Below are 17,830 nucleotides of genomic sequence, written 5' to 3'. Positions count from 1 at the left end.
GCTGTCAATAAATGCGGTATAAAAGCCATTATAATAAAACTTTGAATGGTACATCCTTGTCAAGGCAGTAAAACACTATCGTCTTATAAGCACTAGTGGAAATGTCTCTGTTAGTGAGATCCAAGCTGCATGGATTCAAGCAAAGCCCTTCTAGAGTCAGCAGCCAGCGAAGATGAGGACAAGGAGCCAGGTATTCTAGGAGAGACCCAGGTCAAGCATGGCCAATGGCCAGCCAGGGTGAGGACAAGGAGCTGAGTATACTAGGAGAGACCCAGGTCGAGCACAGAATGTCATCGTATCAGATTACTGCTATGGAGTTAACCATGTACTTTTCTTGAGGTCAGGGTAAAAACCCAAAGGTCTGTACAAGGTACAGAGTACGATGCTGAGAAACAAGTGCACCGTGTCCACTTGGATGGATGAACTCACTTCCCCTGGGAATATCTGCTTGCTATGACTTGAAAGCATTGCCTCCAAAATCCTGGTGTTGTCATGTGACATTCTGAGGAGGCGGGAGTAGGGAAGAGTGGCACCAGCAGACAGACGCTGTCCATTTGCAGTCTCAGCTAGTTAGCAGTCTGGAGGGAGGCAGACTCTTGAGTCTAGTTCAAACCTGATCTGGGTAACTGATCAAAAACAGCAATCCAACTAAGAGGTGACACAGCCCTTGCTGAAGGATGAAGATGCTCACAAATGAGCCACATGGTGTTTATCAGCTTGCTCTGCCATTTTTCTGCCGCACAAGGATACTGTTAGGTTCCTACTTGTCTTTGCCTTCAACCTGGACCCACCCCTGAACCCTGAGAAGACACATTTCTGTTTTGTAACTCATGCAGCCTCAGTTATTATCAGAGCAGCACAGATGAGCCAAGATGCTGCTATTCTTGGGGCTTAAACTTCACAGAAATTGTATCATCATCATCACCACAACTATCACCACCACCACCACCACCACCACCACCACCACCACCACCACCACCACCACCACCACCACCACCACCACCACCCCCACCACCACCACCACCACCACCACCAACACCACCACCACCACCACCACCACCATCCTCCTCCTCCACACCATCATCACCACCACCATCATCATCATCAACAACAACATTGTGGTCATTCTCCTCCACACCATCATCACCATCATCACCACCACCATCATCATCATCATGTGTGCATGTGTGTGTGAGCATGGGGGTGCAATGGAGCTAATATGAAGGTTATAAGACAACCTGCTGGTTCTTTCCCACCTCTATGTAGGATCGGGAATGTCTCGGGGTTTCTGTTGCTGTGATAAAGACTATAAGCGAAAGGAACGTACAACTCTCAGGTTGTTTTCCATCACTGAGGGAAGGCGGGGCAACAACTCAAGGCAGGAACCTGGGAGCAGGAGCTGAAGCAGAGGCCATGGAGAAATGCTGCCTCCTGCTGCCTCCTGGCTTGCAGTTTTAAAAAATAATTATAAATATTAACCATACATTTAAACCCAGGACCATCCGGTGGTGCCATTTTGTCAAATGGGGTTCCTCTTCCCAAATAGCCCTGGCTTGTGGTAAGCTGAGAGAATAAGCAGGACACAGGGGATTGAGTTTAGGTGGCCAAGCTTTCACCGCCAGCACCTTTACTCACCGAGCCATCTCGCCAGCCCGTGTTTGCTTGTTTTGATTTTGAGACAGGGTCTTAACTCTATAGTCCAAGTTGGCCTGGAGCAGAAATCAATCCTCCTGCTTCAGCCTTCCCTGTGCTGGAATTATAGGTCTGGGCCACCCCAATACTTGAGGACAGAAATAATGGTTTGGTTTGGACCCTTTCCTCACACTTCTCCCAGGCCATCTTTAAGCTTGAGGATGTGCATCAGGGAAACGATTACCCTCTCTGCAGAGTGTCCGTGAGGTGACCCACATTGATCCGTGTGGCTTACATCACACTCGGCCAACGCTTACTATATGTTAAATCCTAGCATTTTACCTGTTATGAAATTCAGCCTAACTGGCCTGCTTCCTATAAATAGGAGCACAACCCATGTTCTTCTTGAGATAATACCATATCTACTGAATCCATAAAATTCCACACAAATAGATTTCCCCAACAATTTAAAACTTCTAATACAAACACATAACGCACATCTTAAAAATAAAACCAATCCGATATTAGCAAGTGAGAGCAGAAAACCCTAATCCATCAGGAGATTTCTTTCCCCTTCTTTTCAATAACTTCAAAATAGGACAGAGACCTTTATCTCTAAAACCGTTCTATTTCCTGGGAAAACACCCTTATGATACCACACTGCCGCAGCCGGCTGCGTCGGCTTCTCGTGTTGTTTTCAACTTCAGTGGACCAGCAAATTGAAGTCATTACAAAAGTAATACCCTGATTTGAGATTTTCTGATTCAAAGAGAGAATGACTGACACATAAGAACATTTCAATCTTTCAGTGGAATCAACATTTTAACAGTGTTACAGAGCGCGCGCACGCGCGCGCGCACACACACACACACACACACACACACACACACATACGTCTAATGGGATGCAAGGTGAACAATCATGTTCTACCACTGTCCCCCAGTGAGCACTGCTGTGAAAAACCCTGGAGTTTTGCCTTCAATAGCATTGCCCTTAATAACACTGCCATGTTAGTTACATGTCTATTCCTCATTCTCCCGCCATACCTTCTTCAGAGAAACATGCTGGTGGATAACTGAACATGTCCGTACCGCAGCAGGTCTAATTTTTAGATTTCTTTTCTGTTTAGGATGAAATTGGAGCACTTGGCGGGGAGGGGCTCCGGAAACGATTTTTTCTCTGTAGCCTAGTTTTACAGACTAAAGAGTCTACCGTATCCACCATCAAATTTCCTATAATAGACATCGCCCACCATGAAGTAGGTGCAGCTTGAGGTGTGTAGGGGAGGGAGAGACCAAGCTCTGCTTTTGTATCACAGAATAGCAGAGACCAATGATCACAATTAGAACTCAGAGGGACCTAATCATCTCAGGGCAGGAAAGACCCAGCATAGGATCTCCGATTTCACCAACATCACCAGTACTGTGACTATTCTTTGGGAATGGGAAAATAGATTTGTGAACTAGCATTTATTTATTTTGGGGATGGCTGGGACAGGTTTCAGCATGGACCCCAGGCTAGCCTTGGGCTGTTGGCCTTCCTATGTCAGCCACTTCAGTGCTAGGATTACAGTCATGCTCTGCCATGCCTAGCTGATATGTTTATCACTAAAGGGTTGGAAAATTTTGCTTACTTTTAATTAAAAACGCTCTTTTAGATTTATGTATTTTATGTGTACAAGTGTTTTTGCCTGCACAAATGTATGTGCACCATGTGCATGCCTACGGCATGGTTGAAAGCCATCGTGAATGTGTTGAGAACTGATCCCAGGACCTCTGCAAGAACGGCGAATTATCTTCACCACTGGAGAATCTCTCTAAACCTCCTTCCCTTCAGCTTCTGTTGATGATCTTCTAGTCTACAGAAGTTCCAAACTGTATGTTGCCAAGTGATCTGTATTTTTTTTTAACAATTGTTTTTAAAACAATTAAAAAAAACTGTATGTGTATAGGTGTTTTATCTGCCTGTGTATCACATGTGTGCCCACAGTGGCCAGAAGAGGGTATTGGTCCCCTGGAACTAGAGTTATGAATATGTGTAAACCACCATGTCAATAACGGTAACCAAACCTGGGGCTTCTGCAAGAGCAGCAAGTATCCTTAACCTCTGAGTCAACTCTCCAGTCCTTCAAGATTTCTAATATTATTGTATCAAAAAGTTTTCCTAATAAGCATTAAATCCATATATATATATACATATATATGTTAATTGGTAACAAATTTATTACTGGTGATGCCGCATACTTTGCAACCCATACATCAACTTGCTTAAACTTAAGCCAGGCGTCGCTCTGCAGGGCGGGTTGTCTACAGAAGCATCTGCAGATGAGCTGTTTCTGCTAATATGACACTTTCAATGGAATGATGAAAAGCCCGTGACAACTGAAATCAATTCTCTCCTCTCAGGTGCCAAAGAAAGGAGATTCATATTGCAAGAAGCGTGACTCTGTCTGGACACTTTTCTAAAAATGGCTTGCTATCAATCGTGTTCAAAATTATCTTTCCTCCAACATAAGGAAAACCTCGCAGGAAGAAGTCTCTGAGGGGGCATTTCATTATCTTAGAGCTGATCTGTTCCTTGACAAGTTGTTTTATTTCAATTTCTAGTGAAAATCTTCCCTTGTCATTAATGACTAGCCCAAATCCCATGGTAATTATGTATGAAAGTTTCCTGTACTATGGGTGTGTGTGTGTGTGTGTGTGTGTGTGTGTGTGTGTGTGTGTGTGTGTGTGTGTGTGTGTGTGTGTGTGTGTATACCTAGAAGGAAAGTGGGGAGAGAGATCTTTCTACACCCTTGCTTTGTGTTAGAATGTAAGCTATGTCCTGGGTTCCAATGATCAGAGTTAAGTGACAGGTTTGATTTGCAAGAGGTCTTAGGATAACTGGCCAAGGACACAGGACATTTCTCCTGCTAGTTCCAACACTGGACGCTCATAGAAGAGCCAAAATTGGGCCTGAGGTACTCCTTTATCAGTAGTTTGGGATTTGGATCTAGGCAAGCTTTCTGGATGTTTGGTTTATATAAGCTTGTCCCTTTGTCTTTCCTTGCTAAATCCTTTTCTGAGAAATCAGTCTGATACTAAGGGCAGGACTTAGAACAAGGAACACAGAATTGTCTTTGATACTTCAATTTGCTTAAGAGCCACTCTGATATGAGTTTCTGTAATGGAAATGCTGTAGGCTAATATTTAGTGAACCATCACAGACGAGTCCTTGTGCTAATTGCTTGCATGGTCTCACATGGTCTTCAAACATCTGTTCTTTTCCCACTTTACTGAAGAGTATCTCACGGCTTTGGTGCCATCCATGGCCAGTCAAGAACCCATGGTAACATCAGAACTTGAACCCTTTTAGATGGATCTACTGCCTGTCCTTGTAAGCATGACCACACCAAGAAGACATGGTCGTCCACAGATGACTCTAGATATGCCCCTTCCAACAGCTGCTGCTTCATGATTTCTCAACTTCTATCTTTTATTAAAGATTTAGTTTATTTTAAAAGTAAAACAACCTCCCCACACACATACCCATACTTTTAAAACAAAGGGTGGTTGTTTCTGAGACTTGCTCTCATGAAGCCCAGGGTGGCTCCAGGCTTGCTAGGTAGCTGAGGCTGGCTTTGAATGCCTGATTCTCGTGCCTTTACTTCCCAAATGCTGGGATTAGAGAAGTGTGCTGCCATGCTGTTATTAACAGCACTGAAACCCACAGTTTGAAGAGTGCTTGGTTTATTCTAATCCGTTTAAATTACACTAAACCCCTAAGATACATAAAAGATAGAATCCTTTTATATGAGGAAACTGAAAGGGAGAGGACATCTATTCTTGACATCAAGAAATCCTGGGCCTTCAATGGGTGGCACTTGAGAAGTGTCAGCACCCTCCACTTTACCTCAATGCTTCCCTCAATCTCTCTGCCTAGTCTGTTTTCCCAGTGTGCCTTGGACTGCTGTCACCAGTTCATGTCTGCAGATGAGTGGCCCACTCACCTTTTTGACTTCATACTTAATGGCAAGTTTGACCCGACTCAGCGACGCCTTGTGCCCGTGCCTCTCCAGGGGCTCCACCGATTCCAGATCTCCATTCAGAATGGCTTCCACCTCCTCTGAGTCCCGGCACAGGTCCAGCACACCCACCACGAAGTCTTTGCACTGCATGGAGAGCTTCCTGTAGTCATTCTAAAACAAGAGGTTTGGTGTTTAATGCCAAGAATTTCCCTCGGTCAGTGGCAAGTGCCCGGGGACCTGATGTGTGCATAAAGATGTCCCTGCTCTGGGCAGGAAGACGCAGCCTCCCTAATACAAGACTGGTTAAAGCGGATACAGATGGATTCGCCTACCTTCACGGAGTTTCCTTAAAGCTCTGAAAAGTACATGGACCTGGTCTCACTTAAATGTGGGGTCTTTAAAAAGTCAAATCCTTAGAAGTGAAGAGTAGAAAGTTGCTCAGCCAGAGGCCAGGAGGCAGAGACAACTGGTCAAAGGGACAATATGCCAATTTGCTTGATTTACCAGTTCAGCATTGCACCCTATATGGCGTTCCATATGCCACAATGGGTTCAGTTATTATTTTCCAATTTTAAATTCTCACCGTGAAGTTTAGACTATTCTGGAACTCACTGTATAGCCACAGCAGGCCCTAAATCCTCCAGATTCCACCTACCTAGAACGGTGACATCAGTTGTCTACCACCACGCCATCTTATAAAAGACAAAACTGCTCCAAAAGAGCCAGGCATGATAGCTCACACGGTGAGGACTACCATGACTCTGAGGTCCACACGGGCTACTGTTTAAAGAGGCTGTCCAAACAAACAAAAAAATAGCTCTAACAAAAATGCAGTATGCATACAAATCACTGCTTTATATTAAAAAGCAATTGAAGTTGAACGTCTTCATGCCACGGGTGCTCCTGTTGCCTGCAGCATCTGGAGAACTGCCAGGATCTCAGCCCTAGAGAGCACTGTGTGATGCTCGCAGGGTACCGGGGGCTGCTCTCAATGGGCTGCAAGTTTCTGACTTGATTTGAAATCCCCCCCCCCTCTCTCTCTCTCTCCTTCTCTCCCTATTTTCTTCCTCTTTTGTAAAGGTAATTGGTCACAAGGAAGATGTGAGAGGCTTCTGGGGATGACCTTAGCAGAAAGGCCCAACAGTGGGGAGGAGACGAAACCCAAACAGACCACCCCCAGGAGACAGACATGGCCCCTTTGAGGCATGGGGCCATCCACCCATCTTCAAAATTCTTAACCCAGAATTGTTCCTGTCTAAAGGAAATGCCATTATGGAGAAGGGACCGGAGGAAAGGCCATTCAGTGATCAGCCCAACTTCCCACGCGCAGGCTCCAAACCCTGACACTATTGCTGATGCCATTTTGTGCTTGCAGACAGGAGCCTCATGGCTGCCCTCTGAGAGGCTCTGCCAGCAACTGACTGGGACAGAGGCAGGTACTTACAGCTAAGCATTGGACTGAGGTTGGGAAGCCCAGTGAAAGAGTTAGGGGAAGGACTGAAGGAGCTGAAGGGGAAGGGGGCAACCCCATAGAAAGAACAACAGTGTCAAGTAACCCAGACCCTGGGGAGCTTCCAGAGACTAAGCCACAACCAAAGTGCACACATGGGCTGGCCTGTGTCCTCTGCTGAAGACGTAGCAGAGAACTGCCTTGTCTGGCTTCAGTGGGAGAGGATGTGCATAATCCTGTAGACTTGATGCCCCAGGGAAGGGAGATGCTAGCAGGGTGAGGTGGGAGAGGGTGGCTGGGTGGTGAAGCAAAGGGGAAGGGGGATGGGGTCAAGAGCTCATGGGGGGGGCAGGAAGGAGGGTAACATTTAGAATGTAAATAAATAAAATAATTAATAAAAACAAATACAAAATATTGTTTTATGAACAAAATTTCATTTCATGAAGAAAAGAGAGACTGGCTAGGTGCCAGTGCTGAACACCAAATCAAAACAAATTTTATCTCTTTGTACAACAATGGTTACTTTGAACCTGAAGCAGGGCCACTTCTATAATGGAAGGAAACACACACACACACACACACACACCCGAAGCAGCAGGTTGATGCAGAAAATCAACCGTATATGACAATCTGTCTAGTTTCTTATCCTTATCCGTGGCCTTTCGGGAAACATTGCTTCTCAAACACAGATCTAATACCAACAGCATCGGTGGCACCAAGAACCTGCCAGAAACACAGTTCGTAGGCCCTGCCCTGAGGTAGAAACTATGGAGACCCAGCAATTCCATGCAAGTCAGAATTGGTGGACGACTGACACTGAAGAGGGGGCTGCGGCTGGTCCCGGTAGAGAGACATCTTTCTGGTTTGGCTGAAGGGCATGTTATCTTTCCTTGCAGAAATGGAAGGAGAGAAAAGGCTGATTATATGGAATTGGATTCTCCAGGGTTACAGAATATCAATACCTGAGAGAAACATTTCCAGGCCACTGGAACTAACACTTTGCTAAAAATAATCTGTGAATCTTTAGTTCCATTTGCATATTTACTTGTGTGATGGACGTTGGTTGGCAGCCTCCCTGCTATCTTCTGAATAGAACTCTATTTTTAGCCCATTGGATCCAGTTAAGGTACTGACCATCTCCTGGGGAAGTGCTTCATTTTTGAAAACCCCATTTCTACCTTGGTGACTTTGACTGAAATTTTAGCCTATAAAGTTAAACCAGACACTCTATAATTCCAGCATTCAAGAAGCTGAGGCAGGAGGATGGAAAACTGCAAATTAATCTGGGCTATATAACTAGACCCTGTCTGAAAAAAATTAAAGTTAGTCACATAACTTAATTGATGCCTTGATGAAAATAGAATTCCTTATATGTTGTGTTTTGAGACACCATGTCTTGATAACCAGGTGATACCTCACACAGCAGAATTTCTAGGTTTGATAAAAAAACAAAACAAACAAACAAACAAAAACATCCTAGAATGCTCCGGTTCCCAACCTCTGGGTGGCAACCCCTTTGAAGGTTGTGTATCAGATATCCTGCATATCAAATAATTACATCATGATCATAACAGTAGCAAAACTACAGTTACGAAGTAAGAATAAAATAATTTTATGATTGGGGGTCACCACAGCATGAGGGACTGTATTAAAGGGTCGCAGCATTAGGAAGGTTGAGAAGCTCTGCTCTAAAGGGGGATACGAGGGGTCCCAACTTTCCTCCCTTAAATACTTAGATTTGGTAGGCAAAAGCCGTACCACCAACTAAAATAAACAACAAGAAGAGAGAGACTTTCTGAAGGCTGCACAGACCGGAATAGTTCACTTCAGATATCAGTAATTCAGACAGAGGACATAACACTTAATCCTTATTCCCTCACAAGGGAACAGATAAAATGAGTAAGACCTCAGTCTCCACTCAAGCAGTCTCCGGTTTCCGTGCAGGGTGGGTGCCAGTTAAACATTCATCTGCCTTCCCTTCCAGAAAGCTAATGCAATGTTTCATCATAGCATACAGAAGTATTAAATCCACGATGCTTCCTTCCATAGGAAGTTCCTTTCCTAATAGTGATGGAGATGTAATTTCCATGGCTTCCAGCTTGAGACTCAGGGGATCCTCTTCTCTCGGTCTCCTCAGCAGCTGGACTAAAGGCATGCGGCACTTCACCTGCTAATGATGGTTTCCTCACTTCAGCCGCGGCTTTTGGATCTATCCAGAGTGCTCAGGGAAAGATGGAGGGCCCTAGCCAGGTCACCCTGAGCTCCTCCCTGCCTCTCATGGCTTCACAACTCAAATCAAACAGAGAACCGAGCTGCTGCCAATTCAGCTCTGTTGAGTCACCTTTGTGACCCTTTCCCAGCCCAAGGGCCCTCTTTACAAAGTTAATAGGTGACCTGAGCAGAAACTCAAACTCCCAGGGCCTGTTAAGCCCGAGGCAGAGCAATGAACTCCAGTTTCAACTCAGCCTCTCCACACTCCCTATAACGCGTATGGCTTAATCTACATTCTGACCCCTTTTTATGTGAAAGAGAAACACTGACATTCAATGCCAGCTCCAGGCCTCTTTCCTGGCATCCTGGCGTCCTGGGCCCAAGCAAGACTCCTATCCTGTACCAACTGTGTAATCCTTTGGAATTTTCTCAACCTTCCCCATAAGGAGAGTCCTCCCTTCTCTTTGTCCTGAGAGGACTACATTCTGAGAGCATGTTTTGAGTGGGTGTAGGAGGCTTTGAAGTGGTTCTGTGTCAGAGCGTATGTTATTTTGGACATAAACCCTAAGACTGAGGCTGGAGAGATGGCTCTGTGGTTTAGAGCACTCGCTGCTCTTCCAGGGACCCTGAGTTTGGTTTCTAGCACTTAAATCAGAGATGATAATCATGCATCACTCTGGTCTAGGGGACCCAACACCCCCTCCGGCCTCCGGGGCACAAGGCATACACATGGTGCAAACACATGCAGGCACAGGCAAAGCACTTAGACACATAAAGTAAAAATAAATAAATCTCAAGTAAATAAAACCTGGGACTGGAACCCAAGATGCTCAGATGTGCATGACCTTGGCCTCGGCTGCCCCACTTGTGAAAGGAGAGGTCTCTACGACTCGAGATCCCCAGCGTCTCCTCCTGCTGTCAAAGGCTTTCTAACTTTGGGTCATGTTGCTTTTCCTTTTCCTTTCTAGCTCTGCTATGAATAGGAACTGACATTGCTCTCTGCTTTGAAAGAAAAACTGAGGCACAGGGAAGGCCGATAGCTTTCTGTTGTTTGCTTGTTTATTTATTTATTACTTATTATTTGTTTGTTTACCAAAAAAGTGTATTCATCACCAGCTCAATTAGAATCTGGAAATTTCAATTTGTCTTCTTGTATCACAGTAACTGATAGATTTCCTTGCCACTGACGGGTGGATGACCAAACCCAAACCCTCCTTTCTCAGAACAGCAGCAGACGTCCTTTGCACATCCGAATTGTGCCTTTAATAACATGTCACTGGGCTGTCCTTCATCAATTCATCTAAATCTATGACCCTGAGTGCTCAGCCTCCTGAGATAATGACTTTCACCCATTCTCTGTATGCCACAAGGGACTGTGGGAAGTGTGCAGAGGGTGGGAGAGTATGCAATCCAGGTCACTGAGAATATGCTAGGAATAGGTGTCCGAGAGGGGAACCATCCCCTGCGCTTCTCCAGGGAGCAGTGCACCGTCTAATTCTTATTTTCAGACCAGGACTCTGAGCTGTAAATCCCTCTGGGAAAGACTACAGTGAACAGCACAGAGCAGGGCTAATTAGGTTACCTGCTTGCCTTAGCAATGCTTGTCCTGTCCTGCCGTGGCACAGGCGAGCTGGGTTAGTGCTCTGACTGTCTAAAGTGCTGACAGACAGACAGGAGTATGAGATGAGAGGGCGAAGGAGAGAGGGGTAAGAAAGAACCAACCAGGGTAGCCAAGGATGGGGGACAAAGGGCATGCAGTGAGGCAGAGTGGCTCCCTGTCTCCAGAGACCGACTGCCAAGGAGCTGCCCTGCTCTGGCTCATAGAGGGCTCTGCGACTCTCAAGCTTGCCCTGTGAACCAAAATGGAGACTGTCCAAGACACGGAGGGTTCGTGCATAGCCTCGGCTACCGTATGGAACCTCCGGGACTCTTCTGCTTTTTCACTTGAGATGTTTACCCACCTCTGGAAGGCTCTCAGAGCAAAGGAGATTCTAATCTAGGCATTACTAATATGGACTTAGCTGGCTTCAGGGGGAAACTATGAATAACAAATTCTCCTCTGTCGCTCCACCGAGAAGATTTCTCTGGGTGGAACTGCAAACATCACCATCTTTAGTAAATTATTAAAACATAATCTTAGAAAATATCTCCTTTTATGGAATTTCTCTTGCAGAACTTCAACATATATCAAACGAAGTATGTAAAAAACAGAGTCCTGTGATGTTTGAAGTGTCAAATGAATTTAGAATTATGCTTGTATGACTATCTCAAAAGTTAAGAAATGATGTCTCAAAACATTTTTTCCTAGGTACTTTTCTACTCCCTCTGATGAGTCTGAAGCTTTAAGTTTGCCCTCCCTGTGCTCCATCTGAAGGGCCTGAGGCCTGGTGTGCAGGTGCTCTCTGTAATCCAAGAACCTGAGAAGGGGAGGAGGGGCAGGAGCTCGAGGTCATCCTCGGCTACATAGCAAGTTCAGGGTTAGCGTGAGCTATATGAGACCCTGTCTTTTCAAGTAGCACACACTAGATGTACATATAGGGATAGATATCAAGCGAGACCCATTTTATTCTTTGATTTTCCCACATTTCCCAATATTTAACAACCAATGGGGCAGTTTCATATTAGAAAAAATCAGGAATTGATTAACACGATGGTTACACTGAGGACAGAGCTCCACCAAGACACAGCGAGGGCTGACAAACACTGAGGAATTTGTTGTGGATGGAAAGTGGGCAAACTAACTTGTGCCACTCTCTTGAAACCCTAGAGAAAACAGATTTTCCTTAGCTTCAATTAGGTTGCCAATTGAACTCGAGAAAAACCCACTTAACTATGAAAAACTATACTAAGGTGTGAGAGAGAATAAACACTCTTCCCGATGTATTACTCCGTGCTGAAAAAGCTTATTCCGTATCCTGTCTGATGTCGAGGGCCTAGTGCTTGCAATCCCTCCCTCGTGTAGAAAACAGGCGAGCGGAAATCTGCTGAAGACAGCACATGGAGATTTACCCAACAGTCAAGTACCCCCTTTTCCTTAGATTTAAGGACTAGAGCCATTTAAAATGCAAAAGGAGGAGTGGCAATGGAATAAAATTTTAACATGATCCGTCGTAATATAGAATTTTTGTAAAATAATACTGATTGACAAAAACAAGTAACATCTAAAAAGCCATTAAAGCAGAAAATCTCTCTGATGCACAGATGACTTTGCTGTCCCTTTTGTTTGTGGGTTGACCCAACAGTCACTGCTCTAAATCTATGTTCACGGAATTCAAGGTGAAACATTCGTCCCATTAAAGAAGCACCTTTAGCATCAACGACAACACAGCTCCAATAGTGATCTACATTTGCTCTTTGGATGCTGGTTCTGGTAGGGGCACCCCGTCTTGACTCCGCTGGATGACACTGTCAGGTACACATGTGTAGATTAGAAGTCATAGCGATCCTGGGGTACACGCGGCGTATGAAGCATGCATTGGACCTGGCTACATCTAATCGTATATAAAGGCCTGGGACCGGGAAGAGGACTTCAAAGAAACTAACACTCTATCGGAGGAAAGAAAGAGGAGCCTCACCTCACAGCGACACCAAGTCCAGAGTAAAAAGGAAATCTGTCCATGCTGCGTGACACCATGCAATGGAACAGAAAGAATCTGGGAAGGAGACAGACTTGTCAACCCCTGCCTCTCTTTAGCAAAAGGGGACACTGAATTTCTGACTTTTAATACTTATCCAGGACACAGAATGGCCCACCACACCAACTGCTCACTAACGCTGTCGTTTTACATCTCCAGTGTGAGTCTGAGAGGAGAAAAACCATTACAGCGGTTCTTTGGAGTTTAAAATGCACTGCGAAAAAGACATGATGGCGGCTATCTGTAATCTTGAGCACTTGAGAGGCTGAAGCAGAACTGCCATGAATTCCTGTCTATCAAGGGCTATGTAGCATGAGGACACCCTAGGACCCTGTCTAAACCAGAGAGAAGCTGGAAGTGGTAGTACGGTCTTGTAAAACCAGCATTTGGGAGGTTGAGACAGGAGGATTGCTGTGAATTTGAGGCTAGCCTGAACTGTAAAGTGAGGATCTCTCTGAAAACAGACAAACAAAATCCCAACAGATTAACAAGCACTGGGGCAGAACTGACTCTGGCACAGCCGGCGGGGGCTTCCACAGGCCTACCTTGAACTCCTTCTCTATGTTGGCCAGCTTGGCCAGCTCATTGCTGAGTTCCAGCGCTGTGAGCACAGGGTCCTCGCTGGACAGCGACAAGTATGCTGGGCTGGCCAGTCCCTTGTAGGCATTGATTCTAGACCTTGAGTGGCTGAAGGCATCAAGCCTTTGCTTCTCAGCACAGTCGGCGCAGCGACAGAAGTAGTCGTGTGGCCGCTCGATGCGTGCACCCTTGAGTAGCAGCAGGTGCACCACCTCGTATTTATGGCAATGCGCAGCCAGGATGATGGGCGTGATGTCAGGTGAGAAGCGTGTGCCATCCTCGTCGTAAGCATAGAAGTCGTCATCGCGCAGTTCTTGCTCGCAAGGGCTGAGGGTCAGGCGCCGGCTGGCCGCAAAGCCTGGGTGGCCCAGGATGGCCTCCACGATGCGCACATAGCCTTTGCTGATGGCGAGCAGCAGTGCATCACCGATACGCGCCAGGTTCTCCTTCTTCAGCAGCAGCTCGGTCACCTCCAGATGCTCATTGCCCACGGCCAGCTGCAGCGCGTTCTGGCCCATGTAGTCCACGCAGTTGACATTGAGCGTGCGAGACTCCTCCAGCATCTTGCGCACCACAGGGATGTTGCCGTACTCCGCAGCGTCCAGGAAGCGCTCCTCCTCAGCTGTGAGGCTGGGCCCACGAGCACCGAACATGAAGGCCGGGCCACGTACTGCCTGGCGCCTGCCCTTGTCACGCATCCCTGCTGTGCGCCACCTGGATGGACTGCCCTCCGACGACCTGATCAGGGGGGCGACAGAACAACGTGGGACTTTGAGGCCGATAGTTTTCTCCCCCAGCAGACCCGGCTGCAGACCTGAGGCCAGTGAATGGCCAGGTAAAATGCTAAAACTAACCACTTATCCCTTACTAACACAGGCTGCCTGAGCCTCAGGGAGGAAGGAGCCCATGGCCCTTCCCAAATATAGATTCCGTTCATTCTCCCTTCACTTAGAAAAATAACGAAATAATTTTCATGCACCTATCCCTCTCTGGTTAAAAAAAAAAAACCAAAAACAAACCACCACCACCACCACCACCACCACCGATGCTCTCAGTATCCTGTTTCGTCAGCCTGGAACTGCTGTGTAGCCTACGAACAGAGCACATGACCAGAGAATGTGCCAGGACCCGGATTTAACCTCTACTACCGCGGAAAGAAAAGAATCCCGAAATTAGTGTCTAGGGAACACTCAGCATCCACGTCCCAGGCTGGCGTACTGAATGAAGGTTAATTTTTGTCAAGCATCAGGATAGACGTCTCAAGTTACCGTACATTAAGCCAAAATTTCACACATATCCAGGTATTCAGGCTGACTACCATCTTGCAAGCCTTAGTTTTAAGTTTTTCTCTTAAGGGGAAGACTTTTCCCAGTGAAGTTTTTAATTAATTAATTTATTTATTTTTGATTCATATTTGCAACGACCCAGGCAACACTCACCAAACATAGAATCCAAGCATTAATCTAGATTGACTTTATCCAGAATAACTCCCTTTATAATCAGGGTCATTTGATTGCTAAGGCTACACATGTGCCCTTTGGACAAGAAGGAAAGACTTGATCCACGGATTAAAGATCAGTAGTAGATCTTTGTGCTGCTTTGTGAGTGCAGTCACAGGCCTGCCTCCTGGAGCTAGAACAATGTGGCCTGAAATTCTACAACCAGCCACGCCAGCTGAGACCTAACTGCAGCCAAGCCATGTCATAAAGTGATGCGTGTGGCAGCTTCAATCCACGTCTTGATTTTTATAAGTCTGGGTGAAATGAGAAGTTACAGCTCAGAGGGTGCTCGGCTCACTCCTGCTAACCTGAGTACTCAGAAGGCCAAGGCCATGTCTCCTGAAAAACAAAACAAAACAAAACAAACAAAACAAAGCCAAAACCACCACCAAAAAACCCCAAAAACAAACAAAAAAACCAAAAACAAACCCAAAAAACAAACAACCCCCCCCAAATAAAACAAAAACAAAAAACAAACAAACAAAAACCTTCAAAATAATAGATAATTCCAGGCTGGGTGGCCTGGAATTCTCTCAGCCACTGGAGAATTCTAAAGCATTAGGACTTCAAAGTTCAAGGCCAGTCAGGGCAAAATAAAAACTAAAACAAGGTCTGGAGAAACAGGTAAAGTCTTGTCTGCATGCGCGAAGCCCTGGTTTCAAACCCCAGTACTGCAAAAATAGTAAATACAGTGGAAAGTTCCAGACACTGTAGGGGGTTTATAAATAAAAGCTTTTGCAAATATTCCAAGTCCTTGAAAAACATTGCGAAATTAAATGATATCATTTAGACATCGTGGTTGTCTGTAACAGCTCAACGATTTGTACATTTTAGTGGCCAAGTGCTGTGCGAATATTATACAAATCTGTATCTTTAACTCTACCAAGTTCCGAGATTTTTTTTTGATTCAAATGCTCAATAAATTTATTTTATAAAAATATCTGTAGAACTTTTCTTTTGAGCATGAGCTATATCAAAAGGGACCAGCTAAGCTTTTTTCCACATTGCTGACTTTTGAAGCAAATAAACCACACTTAAAAGTGCATGGCTGGGAGAGTGATGGCTTTATAGCTGTTTCAGAAGAGTCCCCTACCCCTGGACAATGAATTCAGAGCCAGGATTTGAAAATTCAGGAGAGGACACAAGCCTCCCTGGGGGCCTGGCTAAATGAGGGAGCTTCCCCAGCAGAGGAAGCAGGGTGTCAGCACCCAGCTCTTCTCAGCTCTGTAGGATCCAGACCCAGAGAGCAGCACAGGAGTCCTGGGTAGCTTCTCAGCCGAGAGCAGGCAGTGGCTGCAAGCAGACCTAGATCTAGTGGAGACGAGAACCAGAGATGCTCAGTAAAGGTGTTAATGTAGCCCAGTACAGACCAGGCTTCTGGGACATCCCACTGCCACCGCCTGACTGGTGTGGAAGGTCGACAACTGTACCTGAGAGAAAAAAAGACAAGCTGTTCTCAGCTGCAGTTTCCCTGAAGCTCTGGGGCATGGGACTGAGATCAGGGGAGGGCCTCTACCCCACACTGGCACCCTCGTGCACAGCTGGAGGAGTTGTACACATAGTTTAGAATTTATCAATGTCTGTGTGTTTTAACCCTGCTATTGACAGGTATCTTCGGAGTGTGGTGTGTAGGGTGGTAGGAGAGAGAAGGGAGGGGTTCAAGGCTGGCAGATGGTTTTCAGACCGGTACAAAGCAGAAAGCAGCACTCATTCACTGAAGGGTACAGAAGAGAATTTCAGACTCTATAATAAGGGCTCTAGGACAATCTTACATTATCGAGGATGACTTATTGGTATTAATGGTATTCATTTCATGGAGTCTGTTAACTTACTGTTGAGTTAAAAGCTAGGCTTTGAATGGCTAGAATTTCTATGTTACTTAAAAGACCTCGTTTCTGCCATTGGTAATTTAGATACTGTCTAAGGCTAAAAGAATATATAACCAGAGTATGTCCACAGAACTCCAACTTACATTTGGGGATGAATTATTATTGAAGTATCACATATTAGTGAACAAGATTTTTAATTCTTTTAATTTAATGATGTGCCTACAAAGAAACTAGTTATAAAGAACCTTATAATTTCTGCCAAAAGAGACTGATTTGAAGAAATGACTATTTTATGAACTTTCTCTTAGTATTTCTTATCGTTTTTATATTTTGCTCTTTTTTCAAAACAACTATGTCTCTTTCAATCTAGAACAACCTTACCTGTTCTCGAACTCACCAGGTTGGCTCTGAATCCATGGTTATCTGCCTGCCTTAGTCTCCCAAGTCCTGGCATTACGGGCGTGAGCCGCCTCGCCTGGCTAACATTTTAATTGTTCTAACGTGAGTTGAAGGATGGGATGCACACACACCATCACTCAGTTTCCCACTGCTTTTGGCCGTTCTGTTACTTGATAAGAGCAGCTAAAATCTACTCATGTGTCACAAATCTTATTTAATGCACAATTTTATTACCTAGAGTCCTTGTGTTATACATTGCATATCTTAGCATTTCAAAGTTTTTATTAATATTTATTCTTCCAGAACTGCTATCTCCAGGATGTATACTGGGGGTACACTGCTTGATTTCAGTACTGTGGTGGTTTGAATGAGACAGGCCCCACTAGGAGCAAACGTTTGAATGCATGGCGAGTGGAACTGTTTGGGAAAGACTAGGGGGTAAGCCTTGCTAGAGTGTGTGTGGCCTTGTTGGAGGCGGTGTCACAGGGACTTGTCTTTGAGGTTTCAAAAGCCCACACCACACCACACACCCCCAAGTGCTCCCTAAGGATCAAGAGGCTCAGCTCTCTGCTACTGCCCTGGCCATGCCT

General features: G+C 45.4%; 1 protein-coding gene across 5 annotated transcripts in view; it reads right to left on the bottom strand.

The window, feature by feature from the left end:
* Trpc3 (transient receptor potential cation channel subfamily C member 3) overlaps window positions 1–17,830 on the bottom strand; it is a 61,012-nt gene that overhangs the window by 29,492 nt on the left and 13,690 nt on the right. For all 5 annotated transcript variants that reach the window (XM_032898489.1, XM_032898490.1, XM_032898491.1 and 2 more), the window contains exons 2-3: window positions 13,480–14,251; window positions 5,621–5,809 (exon numbers count right to left, since the gene is read on the bottom strand). In XM_032898489.1, the coding sequence (XP_032754380.1) occupies window positions 5,621–5,809; window positions 13,480–14,251 (961 nt within the window). The remainder of the gene's footprint in view (window positions 1–5,620; window positions 5,810–13,479; window positions 14,252–17,830) is intronic.

Source organism: Rattus rattus, chromosome 3 (assembly GCF_011064425.1).
Source record: "Rattus rattus isolate New Zealand chromosome 3, Rrattus_CSIRO_v1, whole genome shotgun sequence".
NCBI lineage: Eukaryota > Metazoa > Chordata > Mammalia > Rodentia > Muridae > Rattus > Rattus rattus.
Note: the sequence above shows the minus strand (reverse complement) of the source record. Positions and strands in the feature narration are given on the sequence as shown.